This window comes from Varanus komodoensis, unplaced genomic scaffold (assembly GCF_004798865.1).
Source record: "Varanus komodoensis strain SLA01 unplaced genomic scaffold, ASM479886v1 scaffold92, whole genome shotgun sequence".
In the NCBI taxonomy this organism is placed as follows: Eukaryota; Metazoa; Chordata; class Lepidosauria; order Squamata; family Varanidae; genus Varanus; species Varanus komodoensis.
This window is the reverse complement of record NW_025336624.1, coordinates 1,352,769-1,376,982: the sequence shown is the minus strand read 5'-3', so window position 1 is coordinate 1,376,982 and position 24,214 is coordinate 1,352,769. Positions and strand designations below refer to the sequence as shown.

The 24,214-nt window shown below is 45.3% G+C and overlaps 1 protein-coding gene across 5 annotated transcripts; it reads left to right on the top strand.

Moving 5' to 3' along the window:
• The first annotated feature begins 2,412 nt into the window (after window positions 1-2,412).
• On the top strand, window positions 2,413-23,667 carry TMEM106A (transmembrane protein 106A). Of its 5 annotated transcripts, XM_044418666.1 has the most exons (10): window positions 2,413-2,570; window positions 2,842-2,976; window positions 5,714-5,892; window positions 13,145-13,377; window positions 13,780-13,843; window positions 13,970-14,129; window positions 17,641-17,781; window positions 17,865-17,908; window positions 22,235-22,288; window positions 22,754-23,667. In XM_044418666.1, the coding sequence occupies exons 4-10, from the start codon at window positions 13,152-13,154 to the stop codon at window positions 22,857-22,859; spliced, it is 795 nt and encodes a 264-aa protein (XP_044274601.1). In that variant the 5' UTR covers window positions 2,413-2,570; window positions 2,842-2,976; window positions 5,714-5,892; window positions 13,145-13,151; the 3' UTR covers window positions 22,860-23,667. The 5 variants fall into 5 exon arrangements, with proteins under 5 accessions (XP_044274601.1, XP_044274605.1, XP_044274600.1 ...); XM_044418670.1 differs by lacking the exon at window positions 2,413-2,570 and having other exon boundaries at window positions 2,706-2,976; window positions 22,789-23,667; XM_044418665.1 differs by lacking the exon at window positions 2,413-2,570 and having other exon boundaries at window positions 2,706-2,976.
• Window positions 23,668-24,214: the final 547 nt, after the last annotated feature.

Sequence of the window (24,214 nt, the reverse complement as noted above, 5' to 3'; positions counted from 1 at the left end):
CCCGTACATGTAAAGTATCTTTAATTTGGAGTGAAAGGATTGATGCAGTGAAGTGTGCCACTCATGTTTACTAGCAGCATCTTGTAGGTCCAAGGTTTTTCTTCCAAGGAATTACTTTGAATGCCCCCTTTCACAACACTACCCAGAGATTAAAATAACCAAGTAGTGTTTCATGTATGACTCTGCCATTTCATTCCAGCAGCCCTGAAGCTACAACCACAAACATGTGGGAGATGTGAACACCTGCGGGAGACAGGGAAGACACAAATGAATGGGTGCACAGTTGCTTGTCTGTGACTATGGCAACCAGACTACATGTATTTCACAAATAATATACATGTTTACATTTTTTGAGAAGCTGAGCTATACTTTAGAAGGCAATTTTCTAGATTCACATCTGATTTATATGCACATTGTTCAATAAACTAAGCAGGGTATTTAAGCCATTTCAAGAGCTGTCTAAGCAAAGTAGGACCATTTTTATTTTGTATGTTAAAAATTGCCTGGCTGGACTAGGCCAAAACCACCCAGTTGAACAATCTGGCTTCCTGCAGCAACTGTGCATCTAGTCAGTTGTGAACCGCCCCAAGGCTTTGTTGCGATGGGGGCGGCATAGAAATGTTTTTAATAAATAAATAATAGTCTAGAGCCTCACAAGCATGGTATGATAACGCTGACCACCCTGTTTGTCCACAGTACATGTTGCTCAGTGGCATACAGCCTCAAAATAAACTAGAACTTATTTCAGGTAAGATAAAGTTGCTGAAGGACAACAAAGTTGACCTTAGATTAGACATTCAATGTGCTATGAAAAGGATCGCACACCGCAGGCATTGGTTCGCAACAACACTGCATTCCTGCCCTCACTCCAACCACATCTGGTATGCCAGGCATTATATGAACCCAAGGACAACTCTGTGGATAGGTATGTAGTTGTGCAAGTGCAATTAAGTTTTCTGGTGCAAACAGTCTCAAAGGTTTCTAAAGGTTCTGACAGCTCCCTCCAGCATGGCACTTGGTTACTTTGAAGAGTCTGTCAGCAGCTTTTGCAATCTCCATGGGGAAAAGGGCATAAAAGCAGCAGCAAACCAAAAATGGCTGTCAATCACAGCAAGGGGCAACAACTCCCACAAAGTCCTCCATTGGAGGATGGGGAGGGAGGAGGCCAACAACCCAGGCGAGCCTGATTGTCTGTTGGGCACATTGGGTTCTTTCAGAAACAACCAAGTCACTGTGACTTACTGGCATATGGCACAAATGTGCCCAATGTGTTGAGTGGGAGGGGTAGACACCTTTTTGGACACTTCAAATGCTGTGTACCAGTGCATTGGCACCATGCTGCTTCCCCCTGTGTAGAGTACCCAAAACTGATCGAGAACTTTTCTGTATCTGGTGCAGAAAATTATAGGAGTACTTCTCACATGCCAGTAAAAATACCATCCCATAAATTAGCGATTTGCTGCCTTTTCATGATACCCCAAATCGGCTACCATGGCACCACTTCGACCCCAGCGCTGAAACTGCTTGGCGGTCTGTTACTGAAGGTATGAAGAGCCCTGTCAGCTCCAAGAACACGTTGGGCCATTTCACCCTCAGGAGCGCTCCGGAAAGGGCAGCCGAGCAGCTTGGCCTCGTGGTTCGCCAGTGCTGCAAGCTCTCGGAGGAAGTTTGGGGCATAAAGGAAAAACCCAGCATGGAAAATGCGGCGGGGAAGCGTTGCACTCTGCAGCGTTCCCATACCCAAAAAGGCAGTGCAAGAACGATAGAGAAGGTGAGTGAAAACCGCACCAGCGAGGAACGCTTCAGGAAAGAAATAAATCCACACAGGTTAAAACAAGGGGCTGCATTCATACTGAGCGTTGACTTGAGTTAACCATGGGCCAACCCACAGGGGGAATTTAAAACGAAAAGCAGTTTCTCTGCCTTCTTGGGATCTGAAGAGGCCAGGCGAGTCTGGACGAGAAATACCGAACTTTAATTTTTCGAGAGGATTGAGCCAATCCTTTTATTTAGATCGCCTAGTCAATGTTTAAACAAAATGCAGCACTGGAGCTTTCCCGTTCAAAGGAACCCCTCATGACCTTTCCGCGCGCGGATCCCCGGAATGAGGGGCTGTATTGCCCCGGCTGCAGTTTCTTAACACGTGTCATAGTGCTGTCGTACAGGTGGATATGATACGATGGCACTAGGGCGAGCAGCCATCTGGCCCAACTGCCTGCTCAGGGCAAGACTCAATTCACCCCTCCAGGTGTCCATAAGAAGCTAAGCGATCCTCAACTGGAGTGGGGCTTACTTAGGGTCGGCCACTGCAGCACTCGGAAGTAAATCCAGTGGGTTTAATGTCTTTTAATCCCGAATGCACATGGTTAGGTTCTCACCTTCCTCCGGCCTCTCTTTTTTAAAGTAAGCGCCGCTTCGTAGAGGATCGTTGCATTGTATCCGAGTCTAACGAAAGGGGCGAAAGGACAAGGAAGTGCTTGGCAGGGGTGGAGCTCTTTGTTTTCCCCCTCAAGCAGGAGGGGCACCATTAATTTTCATTTTCAGTTCGGCTCCGTGTTGGTCTCGAGTTGGTGAGTCCGGGGGGGGGGGGTGCGGTGAACAGGTGCCCCTTTAATTTTCGCCACAGCTGTTCCTAGGTAGCCAAATCCCTCCCCACCTCCGTAAGCTACCGCATAGAAACAGGACCACTAACCGCCGTTCCGCATGAGCTTCCTTTAGTTTCATGTTTACTTTCTCCTGTTTTTAATTGCACTGTTCTCCACTTCTTATTTGCCTCTTCTGTTTTCTCAAATTTTCTTTGCTTCTGACCAACGTGCTTTTTCAAAAGTCTCCCTCTTCCAGCCTGCCTCATCTATGGGACAACTGGCCTGAAGTGAAAACACAGTAACGATAACTGGGGAAACACAAGAGTGTTGTTTTCTTCTTTCCATAAAAAGCCTGGAGTGGAGTTGTGCCTTCGACTTGCTTGAGAAAGAGGTATGGTGCTTTTGTAGCAAATGGGTTAATTTACAAAATGCTCGAGTTGAAATTGGGAAGTCAAACAACTACCATTCATCAACCCCACCTCACAGTATTCTAGAAAGTACTTTTACCAACCTTTTAGCAACTTGTACTAGCAATCTTTCTGTTACTTTTCTGCCCATAGTTAATTTATGTGCCCTTTTTTCCTTCCCCTTTTGGTAGGCATCCTCCCAAACATTTGCTTTTGACTAGGCTGGGCACTTTACAGTAGCTTGATCTAGATAAAGTAGCAGCTGGACTTTCACAGCAGAAATAAGTGGGCTCACCAGCTATTTTTTTATTCATCTAAGTGAACCTGCTTTTTAAAGGCACAGGGGCTGTTGGAAAAATTGCTAGCCCTACTCCCAAGCAGAATGCAGCTTTCAGCTCTTATGTGAGGATAGTGTTATCCACACTCCTCGATAGCCTTGTGGGTATTTATGGTGGCCAAGCCAGATCAAAAAGGATCTTTTGGCTAGTGGAACAGCATAATCAAGTAAGAAAAATTGCTTCCAAGTTTCTGATTTGCATTAATTAGTTTTTTTCCTTTAGTCGTTTTATAAAAAGGGAAGTGCTAGGTTTCAAGTTTGCTTGGAACGCCTTCTCAATTCTGGAGGAGATCCCCGACTCTATTTGAGCTGGTTGCAGCAATTCAGGAAGACCCCCAGCTCCAAGCTAGGCTTTATTGCTTCAAACTAGATAAGTGAATGCTTGCGGGGAGGCGGGTGGGGTGTCTACTTAAAGAGAATCTTTAGGAAACACAGTGAGCCATGGTTCAAATGTAGCCTTGTGGTTCTTTGTATTATTATTGGTCATCTTCGTAATTATTATTCATAGAAGAAAGGAAGAGAAAAGCACTTAAAGAAGCCACAGATTTTCAGAGAGGACTTTCTCCTGCGCTGAACCCCTAGGGAGTACTCTAGCACTTAATCTCATTGAGCTTTTCTGTGTGAGAGTTTTCCTCTTTTTGCCTTGTTCAGATTAGCAACAGTTTAAAATTTGATTAATCAATGGATGTTTTAAAACTCTGGGGAAAGTATTTTGAAAGATACAACTGTAATCATATTAGTGAAAGTTAAAGGTGCGTTAGTATTCACTTAGCTGAAGTCTATACTTTGTTGCTAAGACTCCCCCACATACAAAATGCTATACCAAGTACTGACCATTACTGGGAATGCTGAAAATAGTGGAATCAGTAGAATAGAAATTTATTTTTTGCAGGTAACTTTGACTTAGGAAAATAATTTCCTGGAGATTTTTTCCCCTCTCAGTTTCCTTTCTGCTTTGTTAAACAGCTCTCCATTTCTTTAAGTGTTCTTACGCCACCCAGCAGAAATCTGAGAATCCTCTCCAAAGTGTTCTGGAAGTAACTCAACAGTGATTGTATTTACACATAATGACAAGCCATGCTAGAAACTGCACAGGCAGGACTTGTCGTTATGTGTAAATTCAGCATCCATGGTGAAGCATGGCAAGCTAGGTTTCCGAGAGAACCCCACAGAGAAGCAGTGGGTCCATCATAGGGTGTCCCCTCTTCTTCATTGCTTGTCAGTATGTGAGATCACAATTATGAAGTCCTGTGCAGTCTCCACATTCTGCCATCAAGTGTAGCAGCACGAGTGGCCACGGCTGCAGCTGATGCTCCAGCCTCCACTGTTTGCTCTCCTGCCCTGTCTAGCAACTGTGGAGACAGCTGCAGCCATGCTCCGACTGGCTGCCTTGTGCTCCCAGCCTTCCCTGCTGACACGCAGCTTTCCAATGCCCCGGCGTAGCAATGGGACCTTGCCAGCGGCAGGCCACTGCACCGCACTTCCTCCAGCAGCAGTAACTGTGAGAGAGTTGTGCTGGGCACTCCAGCCTCATCGCTGCCCTGTGCTGCAGTGGCACTTTGAAGGGGAGCCAGCCAGAGGCTACCGTGTTAACGAGGAACCACACTGGCAGTGTGTGGGAGTTCGCCAGCGGAGCAAACCCCACAGAACCCTGTTGCTGCGCCACCTTCTGCCCACTGCCCTACTTCCCTCTTTGCCCCAAGAATCCTGGGGACTCCCGCAAGCTCCACTGCCCCCCACCCACCCTGACAATTTGCCAGCAAACTTTCCCATGTGGATGCTGGGAGGGGCACCCCAGGAAAGTCTGCCTTGCAGGGCGCCCTCTCTCTGTCCCTGGCACAGGTGTTCACACTGATGTCCTCCATGCACCTGGCTGTGGCCCCAGGCAGCATGTGCAAGCCGTGCGCACGCGGGAGGATTGTGTGCACATGTGCAGGGAAGGGGGTAAGGGCAGGTGTGTGGGTGGTGTGCTTGTCCCAGGGTGTGGCAGCAGCGCGGAGCCTCCTGCAGTGATACTCTGGAGCAACTCTAGAATTAGGCAGTTGCTTTGCTGAGCAGCCCACCCCACAAAAAAGCAGGCTGGCGAACTGTGACCAAGCCCAATTAGGGAGAAGCAGGCAACACAAGCAGGAGCAGGGCACCCTGGGATTGATTTCCAGCCATGGGGACTGATGTGATGCATGCCATCATTTGGAGGGAAGATGGGGAAGCACAGAAACCATGTGAATGTGTGAATACAGGACCCAAGGTAAGATACCATGCCAGGCGATTGCCACATGCAGCATTGTTTAGCATTATGTGTGAACACACCCAGTATTGCTTGTAACTCAGTAATGATCTCTTCTTTCTTCCCTCTTTCATTGGTCTTGATTTGCTTCTCTTAGGCATGCTATGTGGCAATTAAAGATAATCTCCTTCAAAGCAATGTGACCATCGGACACTGACTGGACCTACATTCGTGGAAACTGCTGGTTTTCTCCTTGTGCTCCCTTCTGATTCTCAGCTTCAGTGGGGAACCTTTGGAAGTGACCCTTTGCTTGCTCCTGACTTCCCCAGGTGTTAGGTAAGAGCTCTGCCCACCTCCAGGTCCTTCCAGGAAGTTGCTTCAAGAGTGGGTCTCTGTCCTTTTGCAGTGCTGCTCTTTGTGGAATGCTTCACAAATGATCTTTATTGGGTTATTATTTATTGACTATAATTTCTGTATCACCTAATTGCCGAAGCATCCTGGGCAGTTCAGAACAACTGAAACTATAAAATGCAACAACAATTGTAAACATGTAAAATGTAAAAGTTAAACTACATGATAAATTTGAAATAAAATGTAGTATTAGTACAAATATATAACTACAGCAAATGATTTAAAACAACTGAAACAGAAAGGCTAAATTCTTGGGGAAATAAAGTTTTCATATGGTGCCAAAAGAAGTATAATGTTCAGGCCAGATTAGTCTCTCTGAAAAATTAATTCCATGGCCAGGGTGCTACAGCAAAAAAGGCCTTCTCCTTGGTACCTAGTTACCTTATCTCCTGGAGAAGGTCTGCTGAGAATGATCTGAGGGTCTGGGCATATATATATATGAAGGAGGCACCCCTCTAGGTAACCTGGTCTCAAGAAATTTAGAGCTTTAAATATCAAGAACAGTACTTTGAATCCAGCCTGGACATAGACAGGCTGCCAGTAAGGGATAAAGTACTATTCTAATATGATCACATTGGCCAGTTCTCCCGGTCAAGCTTTATTTTGGGCCAGCTGAAGTTTATGGACCATTTTCAAAAGCAGCCTCGTGTAGCACTGTAGTAATCTGGCTGAGAGGTTATCAGAGCACGGAAAGCTGTAGCTAGACCATCCCAGGCTGATAAGAAGATCCTTCATGTCACTCAGTCCACCTGTGCCTCCAGTGACAAGGCTGGATCCAAGGGCATCCCAGACTATGAACCTGGTCCTTTAGGAGGAGTACAGCTTCTTTTAGAGCAAGTTGATTATCACTCATCTGGACAGGCAAACCACCCACTAACAATACCTCCACCTTGTCTGGATTGTTTATTTGTTCTTGTCCAGCCTATCACTGTGCTCTGGTACTGATTCAGAACAGCCATTCTCTCTCCTGGATTTAATGAAAAGCAGGAGTGGGAGAGAGAGTGTGTGTGTGTGTACTGGCTGCCATCTGCATATTAATAGGACCTCATCTCATGCCTCTGGGTAATCTCCCTCAGGAGATTGATGTAGATAGAATAGAGCCCTGGAACCCCATAACACAGCTGCCAAGGCACAGACCAATAATCCCCCAACACTACCTTCTGGAGGTGGACATCCAAGTATGAGCAGACCCTGCACAGTTCCTCCAATGCCCATCCAGGCAGTTTATCCAGAAAAATACTATTGTTGATCTATCAAAAGCCACTAAGATATTCTAAAAGGATCGAAGTCACACTCCCTTTATCCATATTTTAGTAGATGACATTCAACAGTCCAACCAAGGCAGTTTCCTTTCCAAAACCAGGCCTGAAGCCCAACTAAGATATATCTATATAATTTGGCTCAATAGAGAGCTGTAAGTTGTGTTTGGTCATATTCACAATGAGTTTCCTCTAACTGCATTCTAGCCATCTTCCTTCTTTGTTCATTACACTCAGCTCAGGGATTGACTATGAGTGGGCTGGGCTCTGCCCAGAGGGAGAGGGCAATCATGGCTATTGCCCATATCCCACAGATTCCTCTCAAATCCATTGGACTCCATGGAGAGATAATTTTAATAGTGCCCCCCCCCCCCCCATGCACACAGTCTCTCACTCACTGTTAGAGAGAGAAAAGGCCACTTGAGAAGCTAAACCTCATAGGAAGTGATGACAGAGGAAGAAATGTTAATTCCCCCCGCCCCCTTTTAGATTACATCCTTTTGTCCAGTCAAGAAAGTAAAATCAAATGTGTGTCCTTTCTCATGTGCTTGGCCGATAACATGTTGAGACATTCCAATGGTTGTCACGGCAGCCATGAAGTCCTGAGCCACCTTAGATCCAGCAGCTTCAGAACAGATCCTAGAGAACCATTTATCATAGGCGTCTTCAGCACCAAATCTGAGTCTACCGTATCAGCTCAGGCAGGGAGACTGAAGGGTAGAGGGGTGGGTGTTGCACCAACATAATCTCTAATCTGTCTCAGGATATCAAACACTCTGGATCAGCCCTTGAATGAAGCTTAGGTTGAAGCCTAGAGACAGAGAGAGAATTCTTGTAGACTACAGCGACCCCCAACCTTCAAGTCAGTGTTTGTGCGTGAGTGCCCAGGAGGGCACAGCAAGGAGAGAGACCCACTCCCCCACCCCCATTCTCCCACCCAGCTCTTAGTTATACACACCAGATCAGCCCTCTCATTCACAGATAACTCATGAATGAGGATGATCTTGCTTGTACTGACTTGGAAGCACCAGACTTGAGGGAAAGCTGTAGGGTCAGCAGGAATCATCTAGTTGGAGGAAGATCCAGAAGAGAGGATCGGCATAAGGTGTCTAGCCTCCTTTCTCCCCAGCTGACCTGTTAATTCTCCAATTTTATACCAGTCCCTCCCCATGAACAATCCAGCCCATAGTGCAGCAGCTACATAACAAAATAATTGATTTCCTAGGGAGGTCACAGGTTATATCACATTGGAAACATGCAAGAGGGATGACCATCTGGAGCCCTACTTTGGACTGAGATTGGACCCGATGGCCTTATTGCTCTCCTTTAAGTTTCTTATTCTATGATTCTGGTACCCCAGTAATAAATCTTTACTATAGTATTTAATACCCTGCACTTTTAATCCCTAAGCAACTTTCAAACTGGTTTAAATATAATACATCTGTGAAATCTAGCAACATCAAGGGGTAAAACTATAGTTGAAGAGCAAATAACTTGGAAAAGCTGGGAAGCTTGCTTCGGCATCACTCTGCTTTCTCTCACTTCTTCAGCATTACCCATGAATGTCTAACAAATATGTCAGCTGTTTGCATGATCTCATAACTAAGAACAAAAATTATTAGGCTTAAATGGAAACATGAGGGGGATTCCCCCGTTGAGGGATGAAATAGAGGTCAGAGTCAGATGTATGGGCAATAAGGGACCAATCTCGATGCCTATGCCTATTCCTAAAATGCCTGCAGTAGCAAGGCATTGCACACTAGATAAGAGCCTGTTGGACTATGCCAGAGGTCCATCTAATCCAGCATTCTGTTCATATAGTGGCCAACCGGCTGCCCACAGCACGCTTCCAAGCAGGACGTGAGCACAATGGCACCCTTCTACACATGCTCCCTATCAACGGGTGTACATGGGTGTCCTGCCACTAGCACTGGAGGCAGTAGCTACTCATTAGGACACTGATAACCTCCTCCTCCTCCTCCATTAATTTGTCCAGCCCTGCTTTAAAGCCATCCAAAGTGGTGGCAATTAGTATATCTCATCCAAGTGAATGCTGTCGTTTTACTTTCCTTCCTTTTATGTATTCTGGATCTCCCATCAGTCAGCCTCATGGGATGACCCTGTTTTCTAGTATTATGAAAGAAGGGTGGGGAAAGTGCCTCTGCCCACTTCTTTCACACCATGAGTCATTTTATGCACCACTGTCATGATTCTACTTACACACTCCCCCCGCCCCCCAACCAATCCTAGATACTGTAATCTTTCCTTACAGGGGAGTCACTCCAACCTTTGATCATTTTAGTTGCCCTTTTCAGCATTGTTTCCAACTCTGTAATATCCTTTTTAGGTGCAGTGACCAAAATTATTCTGAGTGAACTCACACCATGTAGTTGTATAAAGGGGAGTATGATACTGGCAGGGGGTTTTTTCTGTTCCTTCCTAATTATGCCTAACATGGAGTTTGCCTTTGTTACAACATCCTTGCAAACTGGGTAAGCATTTTCATCAAGGTGCCCACCACAATCCCAAGATCTCGATCTCTCTCGACTCATCAGCTTATACTTGGGATTGTTTGCTCCAATGTGTATTGCATTTGCCATTTGGATGCCTGTTCTAGTTTGAAGAGATCCTTTTGGAGCCCCTTACAATGTCATTTTCTCTCAAATTTATTTTTTCTCCCAATGCCATTTTACTTTAACCACCTTATTAGCAAATTTGGCAACTTCTCTGCTCCATCCTAATTCCAAATAATTTCTGAATAAACTGAAAGGCACTGATCCTACATCACTGCATTGGGAGCATTTACCATTTAGCCTACTATCTGCTTTCTGTTCTTTAATCAGTCACGTTCCATAAAAAAAAAAAGACTGTTTCCATTACTGCTATGTCTGCTCAGGAGACTTTTGTAAAGGAGTTGGTCAAAAGCCTTTTGGAAGACCCAGTAAGCAATATCTACAGGATGACCCCTGTCCATCTATTTTTTGACACTCCCAAAAGAATGCTAAAAGATTAGTGAGAATGGTCCTGCCTTTGCAGAAACTATGTCGATTCTTTTTCAGTAGAGCTTGTCCTTCTAATTGTATATTTATTTTATGCTTAATAATGCTTTCAACCAATTTACCTAAAACAGACATGAAGCTAACCAGCTTGTAATTTCCTGGATGCCTTTTTAGAATAGGCAAGATAATGGCCATTCTCCATTCCTCTGGAACAGAGGCTGATCTTGAGAAGGTGTTATGTATTTTCTTAGAAGATCCATACGTTCTTATTTGAGTTCTTTAAGAATTCTAGGATGGATACCATCTGGGCCTGCTGATTTATTAAACTGAAAGTTAGGGCCAAAAAATTCATCTTTTGAAACCTCTCAAGTGCCTTAGTTCCTCAGACTCCCTTTCTGAGAACATCAGTTCTGGCACAGGTAACTGTCCTATATCTTCTATGTAAAAATGCTTCTCTGCAGTTCCTTTAATCTCCTTTAGTACTCCTCCAATTCCATTTCCATCCAGCTATCCAACTGCTTCCTTAAAATAGTATTCTACTTCCAATATATTTGAATATTTTTAAGTAGCTGGCCTTGATGTTATGAGAAATATGCTCCTCAAAAATGTGTTCCTGCATGTCTTTTGTGCCTGTTTGTTGCCAGTCTGTGCTCTCTTTTGTTTTGGTCTTTTGGGCAAGACTTGCATTTTCTGAAGGAAGTTTCTCTCTCTCTCTCTAATAGTTTCCTTGACACTGCTTGCTAACCATGTTGGTGACCTCTTGGACTTGGTGGCACATTCCTGACTTGGAGAATAAATTTTACCTGAGCCTCCATTATTGTAGTTTTGAGTATTTGAAAAGTATATTTGAAGGGCTTTAACCCTTAGAGTTTACAAGACCTGAGCAGAGCTGCCAACCACAGGACACATTCACAGGGCTGCCTTAAGTCAGAGACAACTCGACAGCATGTAACAACAACATTTTACAGAAAATTCCTCTTTTGAAGTCAAATATGACTCTTTGGGACTTTCTCGACAGTGTTCCACTTACAGTGGTACCTCAGCTCACAGACGCCTCAGTTCACGACCAAATCAGGTCACGAACAGAAATTTCAGAAAAAATTTGCCTCAGTTTGTGGTCATCACCCAATGTGGAGTTCGCAATCACAGCCATGTTGCTGCACGAACACGATCATGATCGCAATCGTGCCCGTTTCCCCCCCACCCCCGAGCACGATCACACCCATCTTCCCCTAACAAGCGTGATCATGGCCATCTCCCCCCTACCCTGAGCACGATTGCTATCACACGATTATGGTTTGGACTCTCCCTCCAAACAATAACCTCCACCTCACCTAGGTTAGTGTTCTCTATTGTACTATACTTTGTTTTTCTTTGTTACTTTGTTTCAAATTTTTGTGATTAAAAAATGTTTACAGAACAGATTAACCTTATTTACATTGAACCTTATGCGGGAATTTGACTTGGGTCGTGACCAATTTGGCTCACAACCAGAGTTGTGGAACGGATTAAGTTTGTGAGCTGAGGTACCCCTGTATTCAGTCTGATTGCAGTATGATCACACTTTCCAACTGGTTTGACAATACCCACATCTTATACTAGGTTCCTGGGTGGCACCATTTAGGATTAAACCCAGAGTTGGCTCATTCCATGACCATTTGTTTGAGGGCACAGTTATATAGAGCACTGAGAAATTTAACCTCATTGTCATGCTGGAACATGCATTTATCCAGTCAGTGCAGGCATTCATTATCACAACACATCTTTGTTTAGCTGTTTCCTCAATCTTGTTTTCAATCGCAAGGTCATCCTGAGCATTCTGTTCTAGGAGATAGCATGTTCCTAATGCTAGTTTAGTTCTGATACTTGGTAAGGTCATCAACAGTGCTTGTTTGGGTGAGTCTGTCCTTTTCGGCTTTCTGGTCTACTCAGCATTGTGCCCTCTTTGATGTATGCTCTGTCCTGCCCTTTCCATAGAGCTGGTAACCAGGGAATATTCTTCATTCCCTCAGGTTTTCACCATACCGACTATACATAAGTTTGCCTTTAAAGCCAGGCCTTCCTACTCTCTCATATTTGCTCAGAGGCTTCTGGGATTAGCATAGAAACATGGATCCATGGTGCCCCTCCCCAGATATCTCTGGCATGTACATCTTGTGAAGTCCTTAGGCCTTTTTGGCAGGCTATCCTGTTTCACCATATCTTCATATATTTCTTCCCTATCTCCATTTGAACAATTGGAAACGTTTTAATCTTCCTCCCTGGAGATAGTTCAGTCCAAATGAGAAGCCTCCCAGCTCCTGTCATTGTTCTCCCAGGGTTCAATTTAAAAGCTGCTTGGCCACCTTTTAATGTTTATCTTTTGGATAAAATGGTAGACACCAGGTCTGCTCTTAGGCTTTAAATCTATGTCTTGAAGAAAACAGCAGCCTTGAAAGGAATTAAAGATGATTTGAGGGAGGCTTCATGTCCCATGGTGTACACACATTTTATTATCCTGCTGTCACTTCTGGTCAAACATTTTTGGGAAAAAACAAAACAAAACCTGATTTACCACAGGTAACAGTGAGGTGCCAGGAGCTGTGCTGGGAAAGATCTTTCCCTACTGCTCTGAAGACCCCATGATGTTTGGTGACCACTGCTAACAGACCAGTAATCTGAGCTGGTACAAGGATGGAAAGAGATGAACACAATAACCAAAGAAGCCCAAGATGGTTTTGGATGTAAAGAATTCTAGAAGTAGAGAGCTGCAAAGGAGAAAGGGTGTTTCTATTAATGTAGTTCAACAGTGCCAGTTGTGATTTCTAAGTACCCCCAAGCCCCAGAATCTCTCCTTTAAGAGATTAGCAATACTTTTTGAGATTCATGAGCCCCTTGAATTTCAACTTGCTTGTTTCTTGCTCACATAAACTGTCTTAGGGGTGCAATGGATAAGGCCCTCTCGTGGGTCAGGAATCTATTCCCTGAGAAAGACATGGAAGAAAGTAAATCGATTCTGCAAAGAAATTCATCAGCGGAGAGGGAAACATCCTACTATACCAGCATCAATGGAGGGGATACTACAGAGGTCTCCTGCATTCCTTGTGCCGGCATCAGCAGCCGGTCCTCTGTCACTTGCCCTACTTGCCAAGGCACTGGAAGGATCCCCCGAGGTAGGAAGCCCTTCCAAGTGTTGCTTTGGTTCAGCTCTCTTCCCTGGACCGACCAGTTGGATCAGTGCCAAGGCCTGAGCCTATCTTGGCCAGTGAACTCTTTCCCATTGTGCCAAAACAAATACTGTTTAGGAATCGGCCTGGGCAGCTGTTAATGACCTGTTTAAAATATTGTAATGTGTCTACAAGCTGTGCTGTCTCCGCTTTCACAAAGAAATTACTAGAAATACACATACCATTCTGCATGTGAGTCAACTTTTATCAGATGTTGCCAGTGTTCCTTCAGCTTTAAGCTATTACTTTCCTGGGGAGATCTGGCTTTCCAGGCCCATCCTTATTTTTATATATATATTTTTTTTTCAAATTTGCCATTGATTTTTCTCTCTCTACTCCTCCTTCCAGAGCAAGAACAGCAGCTGGTGGCTCTCATTCCATATGGAGACCAGCGGCTGAAGCCCAGGAGAACGTAAGCTTGCTTCTGTTCTCCCCACTTCTTCCTGCTGCTTCATCCATACCTGTATCCCCAGTGCTTGCCAGTGATGGCTGGGGAGCAGTTTCTGCTTCCGCTAATGCCTGCAATATGTTTTTGCAGAAAGCTGTACGTGTCTCTCACAGTGGCCATTTGCCTGCTGATGACATGCCTCGTGATGTACTTCCTGTTCCCACGTGCCATCCTGGTGATCCCGGCTGGACTCAATGCCTCCTCCATCTCTTTTGATAATTCGTCTTACAGCATTACCCTCAATATGACTGTGAGTTCCTGGGAGACTGGTGAGAGGAAAGGGCGAGAGCGGCTGCACTGTGTTTATGTCGTAAATGCCTCCCCACCTCCAACACTTTTGTTGCGATTGTAGACCAAACGGCCAAAACTTCAGCTATGGGGGTCAATTCTGGCCCTTTGGGGGATCCTCCTTCCCCCTTGCCACACCACTGATCATTGCATGGTGTCCCAGCTTTTGTTCCTCCCCTGCTCCCATTCTGAAACATCGAAATGCCTCTCCTAAGGCATTAAGAGCTTTGGGCTAAAACAGGCTGAATTTTGTTCCTTGTTTGCCTTTGGCTGTGCTTACAAAGCTAGAGACTCCCTGAAGTGGAATTCTGTCCTTGTGTTAGAAAAAAGGTTGTATGCCCGTTAGAGGTATTTAATATAAAGCATGTTTTTGCTTTAAAAAGAGCAGGGGGAATAAAATAAAATAAAGTTAAATTAAATTGCCAAGTGAAAGTTGCCTCAAAGAAATGTCTTTACTGATCCCTCTAATTCAGATTTCTACAGCTTGGTAGTTGCTGATTATTGTTCAAGGGAAAGCATTGTACATAAACGCAGAGGTGCTTCTTGTCACAGCACATGTTCCAAGGCTGTGCATGCTAGTGTTCAGAATAGGTTGTGCAGCTGAATTTTGCTCCAAATGTAAGGTTTGATCTTTCAAATAAAGAAGCAGATGACTAAAAGAGCCCACGGCAAGTAAGATTAAGAAAAAATGGAACTGCTTTTTGTGTGTCTACTCCAAGTAGACTGCTGTGAGGATGTTTCCACTGCCTTTGAAATAAAAATAGAAGTCTCTAAGAAATCAAGGCCAACCAGGGATGTAAACATGTGTATCCATTGGATGGATACACACAATATATCAGTGCATTGCATGGCTGTTCTCCAAACCCAGACTGATTCCTGTCAAATGCCTTGTTTGAAGAAGACCACAAGCCACCAAGCCAACCCATAGCTTATTGGGTTGTTGTACCCATGATGGGTTTTTGCATCATCTGAACCTGGGTAATGAACCACCACTACCTCCATGGCTACGGGAAATTGGTTAGTGACTCACTCGACATGAGTGACTAAACTCCACCTAGAACAAGTGCCCTTCAAAGCAAGATCCTCTAGTTTTTTTGTTTTTTAATTAATGTATCCTTAGGATACTCTCCTATTTGCATTTGTTCCTAAGATTCTGCCACTTGGGAACATGCAAAAGTGTGACCATCCCATTTACAGAAGTAGGTTTTCAAGTAAGATTTAGAAAGGGTTACTTGTTTAACAGGATATTCTACAGGTCCGTGGACAATTTTTAAACCTTTTCTGAATCTACTTTACCAAATGGAGCTTAAAAGTAACTAGAACTGTAAGTGTAAAGGTGAGGTCACCCTTAAGACACATAAGTCCAAAAATGTACAAGGCAACCACCACCACCCCTTTCGTGAGCTAAGGTAGGTTGACAACTGGCTTTTGCGATCTCCAGAAAAAGTGCCCCACGGTTAATAGAGCCAGATTTTTTGTTAAACTGGTTGTTCAATTTACACCAACCCACTATGGCTTGTGGTCAGAATAGGTTGTTTTGATGTGTAAAAACATGTGTTGAATTCTCCGCCTCTCTCTTCATAGGGAAAGGCAAACTGGATCGCAAGATGAGAGGGGTTGTTCTTAGAGTGGAGGTACTCTCCCAGTTTGTCAGGGTGGAAAACTTGCCCTCTGGAATCAATATGGTTCTCCAGCCATGCCTTAAAGCAGAAGGCTGTTCAGTAAACTCCTTTGTTTTTTTGAAAAGGAAATGAACTGAATTACATTCACCTTCTTTTGGGAAGGGGATGGAACTGAATTTGATTGTCAGTTTACGATAGCATTTATACTGGACCGTATTGTAATTAATTTACACAAGTACAGTAATACTAATAGAAGTTTGGTGTGATTGCCTGTTTTTAATGTACAGCATATTAGTCCTCTTTTTATAGTAAGTCCAATATTTTAAAATGTGTGAATTTTAAAATTTCACTATGTACCTATTTTTTCATTAGTTTCTATAGCATCTTTGTGTGTGCAGCTGCTTAAGCTGAGGCTATGACCTGATTTTCACATAACACTAACTAATGTTCTATTTAATCCATGGTTAGCCCATGGCTTGTTGACCTATTCAGTTTGTCTGACAGATGACTATTTTTTTTCTCAATCCCTAGTTGTTTCCCCTTTGTCAACCCCCTCCTTGCATCTAAAATCAGGAACCAGATATTGGGTTGGAGCCAGCTAGAGCTGGGGGTCAGACTAGATGGCCTGAGAAACCCCTTCTGACTCGTTCTGTTTCTATGTTTGCTTGTTTGCTGGTAACCACTCTTGCCAGCTGCCTCTGTAGCTTGGTGAAGCAACCTGTGAATGACCCACAGTTCTGGGTTTGTACATAGAAACCACCCATGGTTTAATAACCCATAGTTGTCAGCTCAACAAGAGACCATGAGTTCTCTTTCTGGATTTTTCCTAATTAAAAAAAAGTATTTTTTTTTTAGTTTGACTGTGTTTGTGTACCACAACAAACCAGAATTCAGCAATCTGCGACTAACATTATAAACAAACAAGGTCAGTGCTTTTGACAAACCAGTAGTGTCCACTATTTACCACTGCATGAAAATCAAGTGAATATAAGAGAGATCAAAACAGTTGTAGAATGGAACACTGCAGAAAATGAGCCAAGCCAGGAAAGATTGCAAGCCAAGTGAAGTCAAGCAACACACGTGTGCGAGTGTCTGGGAGCTCAGGAGTGCATGGTATTCAAACCGGACCAGTAGCATCCCACCCTCAAATAAGTGCACAATGTGCACTGCCCAGCAGGATGTGACCAGAGAACGTGCCATACGAATAAGGGTTAGAGGCTAGAAAGCCTAACATGTGCAAACACATTTCCTTTCATTTATTGACTGGATGAAACTGATTAAACTAGAAGTTATTCCTGATCTAATCTTGCCTGTTTTATCATCTCATTGACATGTTGGGCCTTAAGAAAACCCTAGGGAATGGACAATTCTCTTCTCCCAATGTTCTGAATGCTGCTCAGAAGTAGTGACATGGTTTCCCTTCAGGGGAGTCTTCCCCTGCTCTCGCATCAGAAGTTGTGCCCATTTCATTACCTGGACACAGCCCTGCAGAGTTGGCTCCTCCTGGTCTCCAGAGCTGGTGAGGTTGTAGTGGTGATGCTCAGCATGCCCCTTCTCAACATAGCCCAGATTCTTCCTGCAACTGCTGTAAAACACCCCCACCATACCCTGGTCACTTCTCACCCAATTTGCTGTCCTGGCCTTTCTCCTCTGCATGGGTAAATTGAGATTGGTATCTAATTTATAGACTGTAGACTTCTATGGATGAGGATCAAATGATGCTCATGTTTTGTACAATATTTTGCACTCAGTAGGAGTAGCAGCAGTACAAAGGGGCTCTCCAATTTGGGAAATACTCAGTGTCCATGTATCAGCTCATCTCTCATATCAGTTTCACCCCTTTCTCTGTAGAATATACTGAATGTGACCAACAGCAACTTTTACACGGTGACTGTGGCTCAGCTTGCTATTGAAGTCTTGCACAAGACACTGGTGATCGGGAAAAACACCATGATGACCCAGCTGGACATCAGGCCACTGCAAGGGTCTCAGGTGAGGACTTGTAAGAGCATGTTAACGTATCAGTAGATGCTGATGAACAAACTACACATTAACTCTTCTTGATTTATTTGTAGATACTTTACAGTGTCTCCAGTAGAATCATGGATAATAACACTTAGTAAGTATTAATGTACGCATTATTCCTGCATTTGGGAGATGTTATAGAATACAGTATGCATAGCCAAATAGTTTCAAATATAAGCAAGTTTCAGGTCCATCAGGATGGTCTAAGACCCAAATAGAAGTTGTTTGCTTTAAGGCTCTCTTTTGGATGCCTGTGAGGCTTCTTCATTTTTTCTGTTAGGTGGGAGATGATTTCTATATTACCCTGAATGGCAAACTGCCTCTTAGTTTAAGATACCACATTGGAAGGGAGCCCTATCTTAAGGGATTTTTCATCAGAATTGTACACAGGAGTGCATTGCTGTACATATTTGTCAGGACACCAGTCCACTTGCAAGGTCACTGATCTGCTGTTCAAGCCGGACGAGAGATGCCAGATGGCTGCAGCACTTGGTTTATTTAACATAATTGTGATTCTCAGCCAGCAGCAAAGTCAGCAGCACAATAGTGGCTGCAAGATCAGACTTCTGGTGGACTTGCTTGCAGTAATTACCACCATTTCTAGTTTCATGCTTGTACATGAAATAGCAGCAGCCAAGCCCAGTCTCAACTGGTTGCATCTTTCCAAGGTCACTCCAGTCCTGCTTCCTAAGGTCCATTTAAATGATCATGCTCAGGACTGAACCCATGAACTTTTGCATGCGAAATCAGTGTTCTGCCCCCAAGCTACAGGCCTTCCTGCTTGTGATTGATTAAATGGAGTGTAACTGCTTTATCTGCATTATTTTATAATGTGTGTTTTAATTAAGATTATTTTATATGGATTTTAACTTATTGTTTTATCTATGTTGTAAGCCGCCCCGAGGCTTCGGCGAATGGGGCGGCATAAAAATGTTTTAATTAATAAATAAATAAATAAAAAAGATGGAGAAACCCATCTCAGATTAATTCAGAGTATAGAAGAGCTGACATTTATTAAGTGGTACCTAAATTATGATCTTCCATCTGTAGCCTAAGAACAGTTCTCATTTGTGATCTCTGCGCATCACACATATGGGCTCTGTGCTTGCATACAGTCTGTTGTTAGATTTTTCCAAGCTGGACTAGTTCTGCTGGGACCCCTTCCCCTCCATCCCCCTGGTCTGTCTAGGAGGTGCTCCCACCATTTTCCCCAGTTCTCAAGTCTTTCCTCTCAGCGTTTGTATTGGTTCTTTCCTCAGTCTCTTCCTATACCTCATTCCTTCATTCGTTCTGTTCTCGATTTCTCTTTGAAAACCCTACTTTACCTTTCATTAAAATTCTCCCTGTGGGGGGGGGGAACCTTTCTTATTAAAAAAAACAAACAAACCCCACCCCTCTTACTGTTCTCACTCCTCAAATTCCTCCTCTTATTTCATTTCTGCTTTTCTCCTCCTGGAGGCATTTGAGGTGTGTCTGCTGTGGGAGTCATTTGCCTCCTGCAGATGGGCACTCTTTGTGCCTCCTCTTTCTGGGGGAGGAGCACCATTTGGGTGCTGTGTGCATTGCCAGGCATTCACACAGCAGGCCCAGAAAAACTAAGTGGACTGAGCTTTGGAGTCACGCCCTTTTGGCTATCAGCCATGGTGGCGCTGCCTGAGTGCCCATCCACCTTGTGGGTGGTTCTGCCTTCTAGCCCTCCATTGGCGGCCGCAGGGGCTCGATCAGCCACCCCATCCGTGCTGCCCACGCTTGGGTGCATGGAAGAACACAGGCACGGAAGCTGCTCAAGAAGACCCAAAAGATGGCAGAGGCACAGAAGGCCAAAGAAAGTCTCTGCACTGTTTTCCATTGGCTTCATCTGCACCTGTGCCAATGCTGGTTCCTTCAACACCTTGACCCCTTCCAGCAATGGAACCGGCAGGGACCCGATCCATCTCTGAAGGGGTGATCCAGGATTCACTATCCCATACTCTGGCCCACCCGCAGTCTGTGATCTCCTCAAGAAGAGTGTTGTTCTCCTCACATCAGGAGCAAGCGCCCACGATGCTGCCATGGGGCCAGCCTCCGATCTCTCACCCCATGGAGTCATCTACTTCCCCACACCTTTTCATGCCTGTAGTCACAGGCAGAGGGAGTGGTCCAGCTCTCCACTGCTGACCTGGGGCTGGGAGGCCTATTAGATGCTGCCGCCACCACTGCTGCACTATTACCATGGCTATCCAGGGGAGAGAGGCCCCATCAACCCTTACTGGACAGTGGGGGGCTCCAGTCTCTCACCTGGAGGAGCCCAGGATATCAGTTTGAGTGCCTCAGTTGCCTACCCTGCCTCACTACCATGCCGTGAGTCACTGCCTTTGGGTCCAGACTCTGATTCACTGTTGCATGAGGACCTACTTACCTCATCACCTAATGGCATCATTAGGATGCAAAGGCCAGGATCCTCCTCTGAGGACCTGGAACACTTCTCTGAGCAGATCCTCTGGATGGCAGCATCTCTTGGACTGGAGATACAGCAGTTCACTGAACCACTGGTGGATCCAGTCTGTGACATCATCTGAGCAGAGGACATGGCGCCAGTGGCTATTCCATTCCTTCCAACATTCCTTGCATCCATGAAGGAAGCGTGGGAGGCACCAGCCCAACTGCAACCAACATCCTGCTGCTGGGAGCATATGGACTGGATCTAGGAGCAGGAGATCCTGTTCCTTCTGCAACATCCCCGGCTGAACTTGATCAACATGGAGTCAATGCAGGGCAGGGCACAGAAGGAGCACTCAACATTGGTGGATCATGACGGGTGCCATGTGGAAGTCACAGTGCAGCAGATCTGTGCAGCATTGGCTCTGGGACTCCACATGTCTAATTTTGAGGCCACCATGGGAAGATACCTGTGGGAGAAGATAGGGACTATCGCAGAGTATCTCCCAGAACAAGATCAGGACTTGGCTAGGATATTCCAATTGGAGGCCCTCCATCTGCCGTGGCAGCAGATCAATGCTGCCAGCACCTCATAGGCATGGTGGTGATCCAGCACCATGTCTGGTTCTAGGCAGTGAGCTTCTCCCAGGAGCCTTGTTCCAGGATAGAAGAGCTGCCATTTGACAGGGAGGGCCTCTTCAGCACCTGTACAGATGAGAAGCTGAATGCCATACACAATGCCTGGACAACAGTCAAGCAGTTGGACTTCACACCTCCACAGCAGCAGAGGGTGTGTAAGTGGACTGGGGCCCCCTTCCTGTACCAGCCTAAGGAGCATCATGTGCCAAGGCTGCCTGGTTGCCTACTTTCCCATCTGTGCATCTATAACTTTGGATCCATTGTGGAGAGCAGATATTGCATCAGGTTCAACACCCTTCCACTGCTTGGGTCTGTGCACTCAACTCTACCCTCTCCCATGTTGGCAGAAGTAGCCATGCTTTTGTTGAAGGGAGCGATTCTCTTTGCAGTGCCAGGTCAAGCCCGGGACGATGGTGTGAGGGTGCATTGGCTCCTGGGGCTCATGGCAGTGATGGCCACTGTCATTCTGTTTGCCAGGCTATGAATGCAGCCACTTCAGCTCTTCCCAACCTGGTGGAGTCAACCCTACATACCCTAGACATGCACAGGGCATTGACACTCTATTGGTCCCATACCGAATCCTTCAACTGGTCCCAGAGACTTTGTTGCTTATGGTGAACAGTCCAGGGCTGAGCCAATCACCCCTCAACAGCTTGCACATGGGGTCATTGCACTCAACAGTACCCTCATTGCACCATCATGTTGGCCTCCCAGCTGTTCAGATTGCAGCTTCCTGAGCATTCTACCAGGGCAGTGGCCTCATCGACAGCACCGCACATTGGAATCCTCCTGGTCTCTGCAGAGCAGTAACATGGTCCACCCATCAACTTGCATCCAGCACTACCAGCTTGATGTTCACACCAGGCAGGATTGCTCCTCCAAGTGGTCTTCTTGAAGGTCCTCCACTGACAACACTGGCCCGCCTCCATCTCAGGCTAAGCTTGCTAGTTGCCTGTATGTGTGATGCACAGAGACCATGAAGAAGAAAGACGGGTTGCTTACCTGTAACTGGCATTCTTCAAGTGGTCACTGTGCATTCACAACCCCATGTCAGTGTCAACAGCTTTGGTACCACAGTTTTCCTTTGGACCTGTATCAAGATGGTACTGGTCAGCCATTCACCAGCCTTTCCCCTCCATTCCAAGGCCAAAACATTGGTCTTGAGAGAACTGGAGAACTAGCTATACCAGGGGGAGGAAGGGGAGGGCTTCCGCCAGAGTGAGTCTAGCTGGGAATATCTTCCCGACCACAGCCTCCACGCAGGTACAGAGCCCATAGGTGTGAATGCACAGATAACCACTTGAAGAACATCAGTTACATCTAAGCAAGCTGACTTTCCCTCTTTTCTGTGTTTGTCTTTCAGCAAAATTTGCACTTGGTCCAAAATAAAAGTTCACAATGTTCTTCTGCACATACAGTAAGTGTATTACCTTTGGCAATGGCTGATTAGCTTCTGCTGTTCCTCCCACTTGCCATCCCATACTCAGCATTTCCATTCAGTGCACAGCATATACTTGCCCACGATAAAGTTATGTTCTCTTTCAAGCAACTGTTCTCTTCCCCTCACTTGGGTTTTCTTCCCGCTTCCAGTCAATTCACGAAGCCTGTGCTGAGCTTCCCTTTCAAATGCCAGGATCATGCACACCGTACATGGGTATCATGGCTTAGTTCTGCTATCTGTGCAAACTTTCCATCTCATCTCATGCTGGAAACAAGTTCTGGGGCTGAACCCTGGACTCAAATGAAGCCATTGTTGGAAGGAAAGGGTGGTGGTGCGGAGGGAAGGCTTTGCATGTTTGATGGGTCATATCAGGCTGGGAACTATTCTTGGGAATAAGTGGCAGCTACTCCTCTTCTACTTTTTGTTTTTCTCTCTCACCAGGGGTACCCTGACTTGCTCCTATCTCTCTCACTCAGAGCAGCTGTCCTTTGAGAAATACCAGTATGTGGACTGCAGAGGTAATGCCATACTCCCCAGCATGTCCTGAGTCCATGCATCTCCATGGCTACACTAAACTTCTCCAGGGGTTCCTGTTGGCTTCATCTTCCGTGCTCCTCAGTCACATCCCTCCTGTGAACCAGCTACGTTTTGCAGCTCCGATTCAGTGTTGGCAATTCTGCTGCAAAACAAGCCAGAGCAGTACATTTTCTCTCAAGAGACTTGGGGACGTTGTGGGTTTTGACCATTTGTGCCTTGAGGGAACAGCGTAAATGCAACCACTGGTAGAAAAGATAGTGCTGCTGGTAAACCGTGCCAGAACTGCTGGTTTCTGTGGTGGAATTTGCAAAGGTGGGGCTGTGTGGATCATTGGCCGGCTGCTCAGATTGCACTGATATTCTGTAAACATTTCCTAGAGGCTGCTGGCCTAGAGCTAGGATTTAGGGCAATGCAACCTGCTCGTGTAGTTTCCATGGAGGACTGGGAGCTGACCTCTGAGCCTTTGTTCAAAATCATCATCTCCTACACTTTAGCAGCTGGGAGGAACCTGGGACTTCGCAAGTCCTGCTTCTCAGTGCAGCTGTTTGTACCTCTTTCCTCAAAGCCTTCTCGCTGGGTATTAGGTCAGTTCATAGTAGCATGTGGGGAGGGGAGGGGGAGGGAAGAGTATGTAGCATTGAAATGGCTTAGGAAGTCACAAACATCTCCATGTAGAAATGCTGCCTAACTTTATCCCTTTCCTGCAAAATCCTCTTGTGGGTTTTGCTGAGAGAACAGCCACAGACATCAATTTCCTCCTGGGCAGTTTGGGCCAGTTCTCTGTGTTCTTCTAAATAAAATAGTCTCATGCATCGTTATCATGGGTAGTGTGCTATGTGTGTTTCTGTTAATTTGCACATAGTAAGAGAGGTTCTGGTGGCCAGTTGGAATTACTGGACCAAGGGGGGCGGGGGGGGGGGATGAAGAAGGAAGGCACTTCTTTGACCCTTAGGTTACTTCTGTACTAGTCCTTTTCTTTGCAGTTGCTGTTTCTTGTTTACTCCCTTTTCACAGAGAATCCTGATGATGTCATTTTAGAATTGTGGCAGTTCAGTGTTTCATCTGCTATCCTGCTGTGTTTTCTTCCAGACCTAATTTGTGACCATCTTTATACATCTATTACAATAAAGCTCAGTTGCAGCAATGGTCAGAATGGTCTGGCAAGTGGCTTTTGAGGCTTGTTAGGGCCCTTTTGCCTGTTCCTTGAAGGTCTTGCTTCTGCTTCCCTTGAGTGGAGGCTGTGAAAGAGTAGCGAGCAGCCTCTTCATTGCCCCAGCGTGTATTTCTCTTCCTGGTACTGTGTGTGAAAGTGGGCTGATTTTTAATTCTTTTATTTTTTTTAATTCTTTTAATTTTATTTATTTT